This window comes from Lepisosteus platostomus, chromosome 4, assembly GCF_059453375.1.
Source record: "Lepisosteus platostomus isolate fLepPlt1 chromosome 4, fLepPlt1.hap1, whole genome shotgun sequence".
In the NCBI taxonomy this organism is placed as follows: domain Eukaryota; kingdom Metazoa; phylum Chordata; class Actinopteri; order Semionotiformes; family Lepisosteidae; genus Lepisosteus; species Lepisosteus platostomus.
In genome coordinates this window covers 2,346,883-2,358,591 of record NC_142614.1, presented here as the reverse complement: position 1 = coordinate 2,358,591, position 11,709 = coordinate 2,346,883, and the positions used below count along the sequence as shown (strand labels likewise).

Sequence of the window (11,709 nt, the reverse complement as noted above, 5' to 3'; positions counted from 1 at the left end):
TGGAAGGCCATCGATCTCATTCAGTACTCACAGAAAACAGACTATCCTTTCTTGTTTTTCGGTTTATTTTGGAAAAAATATAGATTTCTCAGTTTCTGAACATAATAGGCACATAACATAGACATATATACACAATTCTCTTTATAAATACACCGTATTTACAAAAAAATTAAATTATATAGTAAAGATATATCCAGGCTTTTGTACACATTGCATTGTTAAATTAGAAAAATAAAAAGAAATGCAAAAAAAAAGGAACAAAAGATGCTTTTCAAACGAAGAAGAACAAAATGGAGAAAAAAAATTCAAGTCCTTCATTCTGCAGGGAACAAAACTGGGGTTCAGCGGGGTATCGAAACTCGCTGCGTACACGCGCTAAAAAACGTCAATCATTTAGGTATTAAAAACATACAAAAATATTCATTTATTTCAGTGTTAAAAAATAGTACCTTTCTTCTCCAACCAATATTTCGTTGTGTGAATTATTTTGTCACACGCACTCTTTAAAAAAAAATCAGGCACTTATTTGAACCCTGGGTGCGATCTTGAATCTGCGGGACCTGCAGCCGCGGAGCAGCTCGCGACTCTGCTCGTGCAACCTGCCCCTTACCAGCCCCCCCACCCCGGCTCGTGATCCTGGGGGGGGACAGAGGGGGCCCGAGACCGGAAAGGTACTGTTCATGACTGAAACCAGCCCCCCGTGTGCAGAGACGCACTGTTCCGCAGTTCACTTTCACACAGGTACTGGCAAAAAAAAAAGGTCCTGCCTTTTTACTTGGAAAAAAAATCATTGGTTCTCCGCATTATTTGTGGAATGTTTTAATGCTAAAAAAAAAAGAAAAAAAGAAGAGAAAAAAAATGTAGTGCAAATATCTTCCGGCTAGTTCTTCACTATAGCCTCCTCTCCTCCCAGACAGTCCGAAGTATTTTCAACATACAGGAAAAAAAAATTCTTCTTTCAAGACCAGTGTCAAAAGTAGTCCATTTCCAAACGAGCAGCATGAATAAATATTAAATAGATAAAGATATAATATATTCTCTCTTAAAATTCTTTCCAATTGTCCGTTAAGAATGTAAACTTGTGCGGGCACGGTGCGGCGCGGCGCTCCATAGCTCGGAATACTGTTGCTTAAACCTGAGGAAACACAAGAGACAAGGCAGAGCCGCAGTTAGGACATGAACCGAAACCACAGCCGCACAGAGAACAGGCATCGGCTGAAATCCGAACCCTTTCCCACTAATCCAGCATTCCCGGCACTCTCTGATCTCGAGGTCAGAGGTGCTGCCCGCATTTCCCCAGGTCCCTCAAGACCTCGAGTTACTGCTGCTGCAGCTCCTCCCTCGGACATTCAGCCTCATTTTCCTTTCCTACACGGCCCGTACGCTCGGAGCGGACCGGACGGGACGGACCGGCCAGATTGCGTGTCCGCATTGTTCGGCGCTCTGCCCGAAACGCCAGGTGTTTCTAGCCTGTGATCCCAGCCTGTCCTGCACTGCACACCCATGAAGAACGACAGCTTGGCCAGTTTCCAGAGGGCTCAGGCCTCACTGCTGTGGCAGGAGCAAGGGCTGAGGACCCTTGTCCAGCAGCCAGCGGCCAGCAGACTGAGCAGCCTCTGCTCCCTGTGCACACGCGCACACATACACACACACGACAAATGCTTGGCCTCCTTCAAGAAACGGCTGACAGATCCTGGGATCCGTTAGTCTCTCACAACCCGTGGGGCCCCAACAGCCTCCTCCCGTTTGGAAATTCGGCATTACCATCCGGTAAGAGCTCTTATTGGAAGGAGCAGGCAGCTCCGCGCCGCACTGCCTGGCCTCCCGGGGTCAAGGCAGAGGGAACAAGAGGAAATCCTTACCTCGGTAGCAAAGATGCACTGTTCCATCTGCTCGGGGATGATGTAGACCGGGTGGTACAGGCTGTCCTTCTGGAAGCTCAGCGGTGGGACAGAGATGATGTGCTCTGATTTCTTCCTGCACGGGAAAGCCCAACAGAAGAAAGACGCATGAGAAACCGTGTCTATATAAATCTCAAAATGGGACAATGGGACAGGAAGGCAAAAGACAGTTCTCTCTGTTGCAGGCATGCTTCAAAATTGACTGGTCAGCACCTGGGCCCCCCCGTTTCAGTACTGGTCTTCACTAGATCTGTACCTGAGGTGACCTGGACACTTAGCACAATTTCTCATGCCAGCGTCAAAGGCAAAACTCTGGCTTTTAGGACTTGTGTTGACAGTCTTGAATAAGATATGCCCCTGATCAACAGAGGCGATAGATACGAGAGCAACCACAAGACTGCACAAGCAGCATGCTTCTGGATATCTATCTGTACATCAGCAGCGGACAATACATCCTTTTGTTTTAACTCGCATCTCTCTTAGGAACAGTTAGGCTTTTATTACGTCTCTATAACTCATGCGATGAGTTCCCTCCTACATCAGTGAAGAGCAGCTCCTACAAGCCGCGACCTGTGTGTAGCCACTGACAGCAAACAGAGCACAGGCCTGCGTGTGCAGCGCCGAGCCTCCCTGTGCCAGGCAGCCTGCCTGCTGAGACTCTTCAAGGACACGCGCACAGCCAGGCTGCAGGCTCCTACACCCTGTCCTCACTCACGCCGAGCGGACAGCAGCCTGCCAGCTTTAACCCTCAAGAACCCCTGCGTGTCCAGAAACTCCCCTGGTCATTTTCTTTAGGGCACCCTTTGAAATTCCCAGATTATTTTCAGGTCTCCTGGGTTTGTTTACAGCTGCAGGTCTTTCTTCTGATCTGATTAACAAGGGGGGGGGTATTCTTTTATTCCACTTGTTTAGAAGTGGATTAAATCACCGAGCAGTCAGAGACTGGGGAGAAAGTCAGGAGACGAACCTGGTACCACGAAAGACTCGGCAGGGAAGCAGGTGTTCTAGACAGCACAAAAAGACCCCCCCCCCTCCCCCCAACACGCAGCAAGCGCTCCCGAAACGGCAGAACCCGAGCCAGGGAGAACCCGGAGGCCCGCGGAGGGGAAAGGGGAAGAGCGATGCCGATGCGCAGGAACACTTACAGGTCGAACTTGCTCTTGGGGAGAGGCTGCTCGTCCGCCAGGTTGTATCCCACGAGCTTCTGCTTGTACCCGGCCTTGTCGCCGAGGCCCTCGGCGCTCAGCTCGGCGTCCTTGTTGGAGACCTTGTAGGGGCCGCCGGGGATGAGGAAGGCCTCCTTCTCCCGCGAGAAGGGCGCCAGGTTGTTGATGGGGTCCAGGCCGCGGCGGGCGGCGGCCGCGCCCTTGGCCTTCTGGTGCAGGCGCATCTGCCGCAGGACCATGGCCGTGGCGCAGACCACCAGCGCCAGCGTGAGCAGCCCCAGGGTGAAGGAGACGGCCAGGGCGACGGGGAAGGGCCTGCGGGCCGGCCCCGGGGGGGTGGGCTTGAGGCTGAACTCGCAGCGGGAGCCCATGAAGCCCGGCGGGCACTGGCACACGGGGCCGGTGAAGTGGGTGTAGCAGGTGCCGCCGTTCTGGCAGGGGTAGGCGGCGCAGGCGTCGGCGCGCACGCTGCAGTCCTTGCCCGTGTAGCCCAGGGTGCAGGTGCAGGTGTAGTCGTTGATGCCATCCACGCAGGTGCCGCTGTTCCGGCAGGGGCTGCGGGCACAGTCGTCGATGTTGATCTCGCAGCGGGCGCCCGTGAAGCCCGCCCGGCACCGGCACAGCATGCTGTGGCCCAGGTCCAGACAGTGACCACCTAGAGGGGTGAAGGAACAAGGGTCAGCAGGGGGCAGCGTGCCAGCCTGTCTCCCAGCAATCCCTCCGGGTGCTCATTCTCATGTGGCCGGGCTCCGTGACAATCGGCTCACAGGCAGGGACTAGAAGCTTATTCCCACCAGGCCCTTTGCTTGCTTTAGGGCTCAGTGTGGTCACTTTGTGCTCTGGAGTGGAGCGAGTCCAGAAAACTGGCTGTAAACACAGTTGAATGCAAAAGGAGAAATTGCCCCCGATGTCAGTTACCAACTGTAACGTCAATGGCCACCTGCCTGCTGTAGAAGTGTGATTTCTTCCAGTGAAACTAGGGATTTTCAGCAGATACAGAAGAATTGTGGCTTCGGCATCTCCAGCCGTGTTTATGTGAACTCCCTGCACACACCTGCTCATGGACTGGAACATGCATGCGAAAGCTCTGCTATTTTAAAACAAGTAGCCTGTGGGTGTGCAATGCAACACCTAGCTGAGGGTGGACTTGAGCAAGGAGTAAACACTCCTTTGCACTGGGGCTGTGCAAAAGGATGCCGTGCATGGGCTTCCAACACTTCCAGTGCCACTGGGGAGCGAGGACATCGGTCAAAAGAACGAGGACGCGCAGAAGTGAGCGTGTGCAGAGTACCGCACAAGTCCCTTTTCCGAAGAGGAGCTTGGAACAGAGGCCTCATGCTCTCGAGAGGCTCATCACCTGCATCGGGGCGGCTGCGCAGCTCAGTGGCGCCTTGCTTTACACAACACGTCACGACTCCTCTACCTCTGCCTGCAATCACTGCTCCAGTTCTGCCCGAGGGCAACATGCACCGTCTCCCAGCACGGGTTATTAAATTACTCCAGGTGCCAATATCAACAAAGGCGATTATATCTCTTATCTGCTCCTCCCCCAGTCTGGGAGTTATCCATTTACAGACACTATTTTTGCTAAAGGATCTCTCCCATGATGAGCATGCACCCCATTTTGGTATCTCATCTCTTTCCTTCATGCCTGATGTAGAATCCCTGCACCGAAATGGATGTTTTGTCACAGAAGAACAGGTAACTGAAAAGGCACGATTTCTGGAGTGTATGCAGTCTTAATGCCCTTGTTGAACTCTCTACAACATCAGAAGGGGCATTTAGGACAGATGAAAAAAAGCACTGCTTTGCACAAAGGGCAGTGGGAGTGTGGAACAGGATGCCACTCTCCAACAATGCCAATTTGAAACGCTTATCTGGCCCTCCATGATTGGAGTATGTGTAAAGCTTCCCTCACTTGTCCTCTATAACGAACCGTGACCCAAAACTGCACCAGCTAAAAAAAATGGAGGAATTTGTCGTGTTGGGAAATGAGCAATTTCCACTTGAAAGTCAAGTCTTGCAACTGGGAAACGGTTGTTGCATCATTAAGTATTTAAGTAAATCCACTGGTCAAATTCTTCATAATAAGTTCCTTCTGTTGCTGTACACAAACCATAACACAAGCCAGACGTCTGCGAAAACACTCCTCTTGAGCCTCTCTCGTCTCTGCAGGGGGAGGGGGCACACACACACACACACGTAGCCGAGTCCAATCGGGGGACGGTGGATGAGAGCTTTTAAATGACGGGCAGCACCGAGCACAAAGTTTAAAGGCCAAATAAGTGACGTACAAGCTGAGAAACTAAAGCCATGGGCACTACCGCCCCACGGGGCAATCGGGACATCCGCCCTGTCCCACGCTTCGGGCTGCGAGGCAGCACGTCTCCGGGGGGGGGGGACACTCACCGTTGGCGCAGGGGCTGTTGCTGCAGCGGTCGATCTTCTTCTCGCAGTTGGAGCCCATGTAGCCGGGCGGGCAGCGGCACGAGTACCCCCCCGTCGCCTTCTCCACGCAGGTGCCCCCGTTGAAGCAGGGCCCGTCGGCGCAGGTCATGGCGCTGATCTCGCAGTTCTTGCCGTAGAAGCCCTGGGGGCAGGTGCAGGAGTAGTCGTTCTCCAGGTCCTGGAGGGAAGAGGCCGGCTTAAGCTTGACATTCCTGCACCACCCCACTGACCCCTGACCTCCGACCCCTTTCTAAATGCTGCAAAGCGGAACACTGGCGCAAGGCTTTCCTGAAGGTCTGAGCCAGCCCCCGTGTTCGCCCCCTCTCGGCCCTGGGCGAGCACGTCCGAGCTGCAGCTGTCGGACAGATGCCACCTTTCTTTCAGGAGCTGGGCCAGGGAGGACCGCTCTCGAAATGGCTCTTACTAACTCTTTCCTCTGAAACGGGGGACGGGTTTCAAAATGGAAACTTGCATAAAACAAAACCGGGGTAACATTTTCGATTAAATCCCCCTTTTAAGTACTTCTTAAAATATATATATATAGACGCATTCATGATGGTGTTGCATTACCAATTAGCAAATCAATTAACAGCGCAGTGATAATTGCACTCCACTGTAGTATTCGGTTTGAGTTATAAAGCATTAATATTAATTACAACATCAATTAATAATGCTACAAAAAATCAGGGCATTCAAATATTATAGAATTCGTATTAAATGTGTTGCATGGGCACTTAAACAGTTACTAAGCTCACAGTATAGTTTTCACCTGTAGGACGTCACGGTGGCATACGAATAGATTGCCATTACCGAGCGCAGAAACTGCGGCGAGACATTTCAAGCACAACCCGAAAGCAGGAGCCTCTCCGCGGGCGAGGACACGGTTACCGAGATCAAGCACAGCTCAGAGCAGCGCTGCTTCTGCCAGCGAGTCGTGCAAGGTCCGCGCGAAACGGATTTTCCTTTCCGGCACCAGAACTAAAACACGGTTCTGACGTCCCTGCGCTGCTCCTGGCGCTCATCCTCATGAGGACGAAGCGTCAGCACAGGCGTCTTCTCTCGCAAAGCATGGAAGCTCTTTATTAAAGCAGAGGCACACCGAGCACGCAAAAAGGAGCCAGCTTACAACGGAGATGCGCATTTTAGAAATGCAGCACATTGCGTGTCTTACAGAATATCGTGCCGGCTTCTACACTCGGTTTGTCAAAAAGTTTCAACTTGATGGACAAACGAGAACGGGAGCCAGGCGGCCCTCGCACGCGTCTTGAGCTACCCAGCTCTGCGTTATCGATATGCTCGATTGATCGAGGTGGGGGGGATAAGCACGACCCGGACGGGAGACGGAGACACGAGGACGCGCGGTTCCCACGGCCAGCCGGCAGGGTGGGGTGGGGGCCGAGCCCGAGCCCGAGCCCGATAGCGGACCATTGGTCCTGGCGCGCGGGCACTCACGTTGCAGCTGCCGCCGTTCTTGCAGGGGTTGCTGTCGCACTCGTTGGTCTCCATCTCGCAGTTGGTGCCGCTGAAGCCCGGCCGGCAGGCGCACGTGTAGCTGCCCTGGCCCGTGTTGGTGCAGGTGGCGCCGTTGAGGCACGGCCGGTGGTTGGTGCAGTAGTTGAGGTCCTGGTTGCAGAACAGGCCGCCCCAGCCCTCCAGGCAGTGGCACTGCCAGGGCTGCCCGCAGGTGCCGTGCAGGCAGCCGGGGTAGCGCACGCACTCGTCGCACAGGCGGCCCTGCCAGCCCAGCCTGCACTTGCACTCTCCTGGAGACTCGCAGTACCCGTGCTTCTGGCTGCAGCCAGACAGGCAGATGGCTGTTTAAATTGGGGAGGGGGGGGAGAAAAAAAAGAAAGCAGGGGTGGAATTAGTATGGTTACCCCTCCCAAACGCCACCCCCCCAGCCCCCACCTCCCCCAGCCCCCAGCCGGCCTCCCCTCCCAGCCCCGGAGCTCGCCGAGCGCCGGGCCGGGCAGCTGGCGGGGACACAAAGGGAACACATGTCGCCGTCTTTCACGCCAGGCCGCGCGCGTTAAGCCCCAGCGCGTGCCTCTGCCCCACCACGCGCTGTGCGCCCATTGTCGGGCCGAACATTGTCGGGGGGGGGGGGGGGTAGAGATTTCTAGGCAACGCGTGACCCCCCTCCGCCTCCCCCCGCCCTCGCCATTGTAAGCGCCTGGGTACCGACCAGAGGGCCAGATGAACCCCCACTTTCAAGCTTAAAATTTGTTAAAATTAACTCCCCCGCCTCTCTCTGAATACGGGCACCGGGCGCGTCAGGAGCTCGTGTTGATCTGCGGGGTTCGGGTAACAACGCTCCCCCGTTGTGCATCTTAACCCCCTGTTCTAAGTAACACTCGCATGCGTAGGAAAACAAGAGAAGGCAGGCACGACTTGGACAGGGGAGTCTACCCCTAATCCCTCCGCTCGCTTGTTCTCGCTCCCCACCGCCACGGTGACGCAAGCGGCCACCGAGTCCACCAGCTCTCCCGACAACGAGAGCCAGGGGCCCACGCAGAAGTACGGCGGGCTTAACGCCTGTCGTGGGCAAAGCGTGACGTCCGCCGTCAGTATCGCCCTGCTGGATCCACTCCACGCCGCCCCAGCAGGGGCACAGCAACCCTGAGGCCGCCACCGTGTCCTGGGTCGAATACAAGGCTTTGACACCGGGGGTGAATATCACGGTGAGGAAGGTACTTACGCTCCGAGCAGTATTCGCCCCTCCAGCCGGCCAGGCAGGCGCGGTTGCCGGCTTCATCGCAGGTGTAGTGCCCGAAGGTGTCGTTGCGGGGGCGGCAGTAGTCGGAGCAGCTCTCTCCGTAGTAGTGCTCGTCGCACACGACGTGGTAGGAGTAGCGCAGCTCGCTCTGCTCCCCGAAGTGCACGTCCTGGGACCAGTCCTCGCCCACGGCCAGCCTGCGGCGCGTGGCCAGGCGGCTGATGAGGTTGGCCGGGTTGTCTGCGCGTGGAGAGAGCGGGCACGGCGTTAGGACCCCCCGGCGACGCGGGCTTAGACATGACCGATAAAAATGACCGATTGCTTTCAGTAAAGAATCTCAGCTCAGTCCGTCATCGGCACAAAGTGCGACGAACATCTTCTGCTTTTTGAACACGGGGTTATTTCAACAGAGGGGAGCAACGCTCTGAGTAAATGATCAGAGAAAACTTACTGGTCAAGTCACTCATGATCAAATTCGGGGTGAAACTGTTGCTGAATGGCTCAAGAGTGTAGCGGCAGAACTTATCAATTAGGTAGACGGGTTTAGGTCTGTGCGTTTAGTGATGCCCCATTTATATATATAAATAAAATCGGGATTGATACAGAATGTCGGCGTTTCTCCCTTCACGTTACGAACAGGAATCCGCCTTTTCGTCAGACCCCCCGAATAACCGGACAGGATCCCGAGAGCATCCGATTTCCACGCGCCCGTCCAGCGGGGGGGTGACAGCGCGCGAGCCCGGCGGCTCGAGAGCCCGCTCTGCCGCCCTCTAGCGGGGAGACGCAGGAGCGCCGGTCGCTTACCTGTGGACTGCTCGGGGGACTCGGCATTCCAGGCCTCGATAATGAGCGAGAAAGTTCCCTAAAGAGGAAAAACAAAAGGACAAGGCGTGAGACAAGTTAAGACGCACACAAGGTCCCCCGAGAAACCCACTTCAGGAGCAGCCACGTCCCTTCGCGACCGCGGAGCTGCAGCGATACTCACAGGCCACTTGAAGTGGAAGGGCACGCGGATGGGGGCGCTGCTGGAGATGGCCGGCAGGTCCGCGCGCAGCGTGTCCGTCAGCCCCGTGCCGTAGGTGCAGGGCGGCTCGGGCGAGATGACATCCTGGGAATGCTTCAGGCACACGCGGAAAAACATCTGGCAGTCGCGCGAGCCCCGGCACACGCCCCGGGTGCTGGTGAAGGAGTGCACCTTCAGCTCAAACACACCGGAGGTGTGTACCTGAACAAAACACACAAACGGGGACAGAAACACGGGGTCATTGCACTGCGTGGAAAGAGCGCCGTGAGGCGACGAGCTCCGCGTCCTTTTCACTGTCACTAGGGGAAAAGAAAATCAGGCAGCGTTCAACACTCACCAGATGCGTCGATAACAAGGCGAGAAAACAAGTTAAAAAAAGTAAAGCCATCTTGGGCTCTTATCGGTCCGCTATTGAGCAATAGCAGACGGAAAATAAAGGGGTATCCAGTAATTTTCCAAGTTCGTGTCCGTGCGTCCTCAACAGCAATTAGAAAAGGAAGGAAAAGTTTTTTTTTTTCCAAAAAAAAATCTTCCCGAGAAATAAATCCCTAAAAATCAAGCCCGATGCGGCGAGAGACGAGGCGGCGAAGGTCTGGGAATGGAGCGCGTCCCTCGGACCCAGGTCAGGCGGCGCTGGTACTTGGACTGTGTTCTGTTTTCGGGAACTGCGGCTCGCGGCGGTATTTATGCCCCTGCTGGCGGCCCCGCCCCCTTTCACCTCCGGGGGCGGGGCCCTCCGCGGAGAGCAGAGCGGCGCGTGGTCGTCCAAAGGGCACTGATTTTATTTCACGCGCTTAATTGAATAGAGCGCAGTGACTGTGAATCGCGATATAGACTCGGTGCGCATTTCCACACACGGGGGGGGGGGGGACACGGGACGCGTTCGACACCTGCAGCGCCTACCTGCCTGCCTGACCGCCTGGCGTGGCAGACGCAAGCAATCGCAGGGCATCAGCAATAAGGGCACCTGTACCAGCGGCACATTGCTGCACGATTTCCTTCCGAAGGACATCTGCACATTTTGAAGAAGTCGCCACACGAGTACTGCGCCTGCACGTATGACGACGTGAAGTCATCCACACAAACGAATTCCCCAGAATCGAAAAGCGAACGGGAGGAATTAACCCGATAGATGGAGGGTCTCTGCGGGCTGCTCAGACCGCCTTCAGTCCGGAGTGTTAAATGTTGGGTGCTGTGATTTGACGTCTCTTTGTCGAGCGGGGCTTGTGAAAATAAAAACCGTTTGAAACATTCTGAAATCTGGGCTATAGAGCTGATTGAAAAGGGGGGTGTTTTTTTTTTATAAACCCTAATTCCCGTGTACGTGTGCGTCTGTCCACCTTAGTTTTCCCCTTCTTGTTTCGGTTGTTTTTATGGCTCTGGTATCGCTTGTTTGCCGAAGATTAACCCGCCGCCTTTAACACAGCGGTCTGCGCGTGGGCTTTCTTCGCAGGTTTTTTTTTTTGTAATCTTCAACGTGTCGCGTGCCGCACTCTTTTCTTGGGGAAAGTTTGGCTGTGCGGGGAGGGGGGAGGAGGGGGGGGGCGCCTTTATTCCTTTATTCCTTTTACTCCTCCTTTATTCAGCTCGGGGATTGTAATTGTTGTGACGCGTGCGAGTGTTAAAGCAGGCAGGCTCCGGTCAGACCCTCTATTGTGCCGCGCGGGCGGCGGGGGGACCTTCTGCTGCCCCGCTCGGCTCGGGGAAGGTGTGTGTGTGTGTGTGCGGGGGGGGGGGGCAGGGGGGAGTCGGAGAGTTTCTGATAATTGCTTTTGTGGAAGCTTCACGCTTACAGCTGTATGGTAATCCAGAGCACCTGCTTCGCTAACTCACCCCCCCTCTCCTCCTCCTCCTCCTCCTCGGAGCACGCCACCACTCCACGGCGCACAGGCCCGTGGAAGGGCACCGGCCGTGTTGGGGTGGGGGGGGGTCAGGTTTCAGAGCTGTTAATGCGCCAGCATCTGCTGGACCGACCAGGTGAGCCGACCGCCGAACGCACCTGCTCGGCCGGGGAACCGGGCCAGCGCGCCGGCAGCCCGGCCAGGCCGCGTCACGGCAGGGCCAAAACACCCCCACGACGCCCTCACCACGGCACGGTGTGGACAGAGGGGAAGGCGTCGATATCCTCAACGGAAAAGGCACGCGATCACATTATTAATTATTAACGATTAAAAACCGGCCCTCTTTCGGAGAGGGTGTCCCGTTTGGCCATCAAGAATCTGCCTGCCGTGCGTGGAGCCTGTAACCCGATGCGCTTTAACGTTAAGAGAGCGTGAGCCGCTCTCGTGCTCCCCACCGCAAGAAGAAACTCTACCAGCGAGACTCTTCCTGCGCCGCGAGCGCCCGCTGCCATTGTCACCTCCCAGACGGCAGACGGCCAGGCCGGAGAAATCTGTGCTATTGTTCGGGGCGGAGAGGGGCTGAGGCTTGCCAGAGGTGCAGCTGGCCCGTCTC

At 55.4% G+C, this 11,709-nt stretch overlaps 1 protein-coding gene across 1 annotated transcript; it reads right to left on the bottom strand.

The window, feature by feature from the left end:
- Nucleotides 1-47: 47 nt before the first annotated feature.
- dlc (deltaC) lies at nucleotides 48-9,976 on the bottom strand. Its single transcript, XM_088627449.1, has 9 exons — nucleotides 9,593-9,976; nucleotides 9,217-9,456; nucleotides 9,036-9,093; nucleotides 8,214-8,471; nucleotides 6,968-7,329; nucleotides 5,477-5,693; nucleotides 3,047-3,722; nucleotides 1,863-1,977; nucleotides 48-1,135 (listed from the first exon to the last, which is right to left on the bottom strand). Exons 1-9 carry the CDS (start codon nucleotides 9,641-9,643, stop codon nucleotides 1,130-1,132), a joined length of 1,983 nt encoding a protein of 660 aa, XP_088483575.1. The 5' UTR covers nucleotides 9,644-9,976; the 3' UTR covers nucleotides 48-1,129.
- Between the last annotated feature and the right edge of the window lie 1,733 nt (nucleotides 9,977-11,709).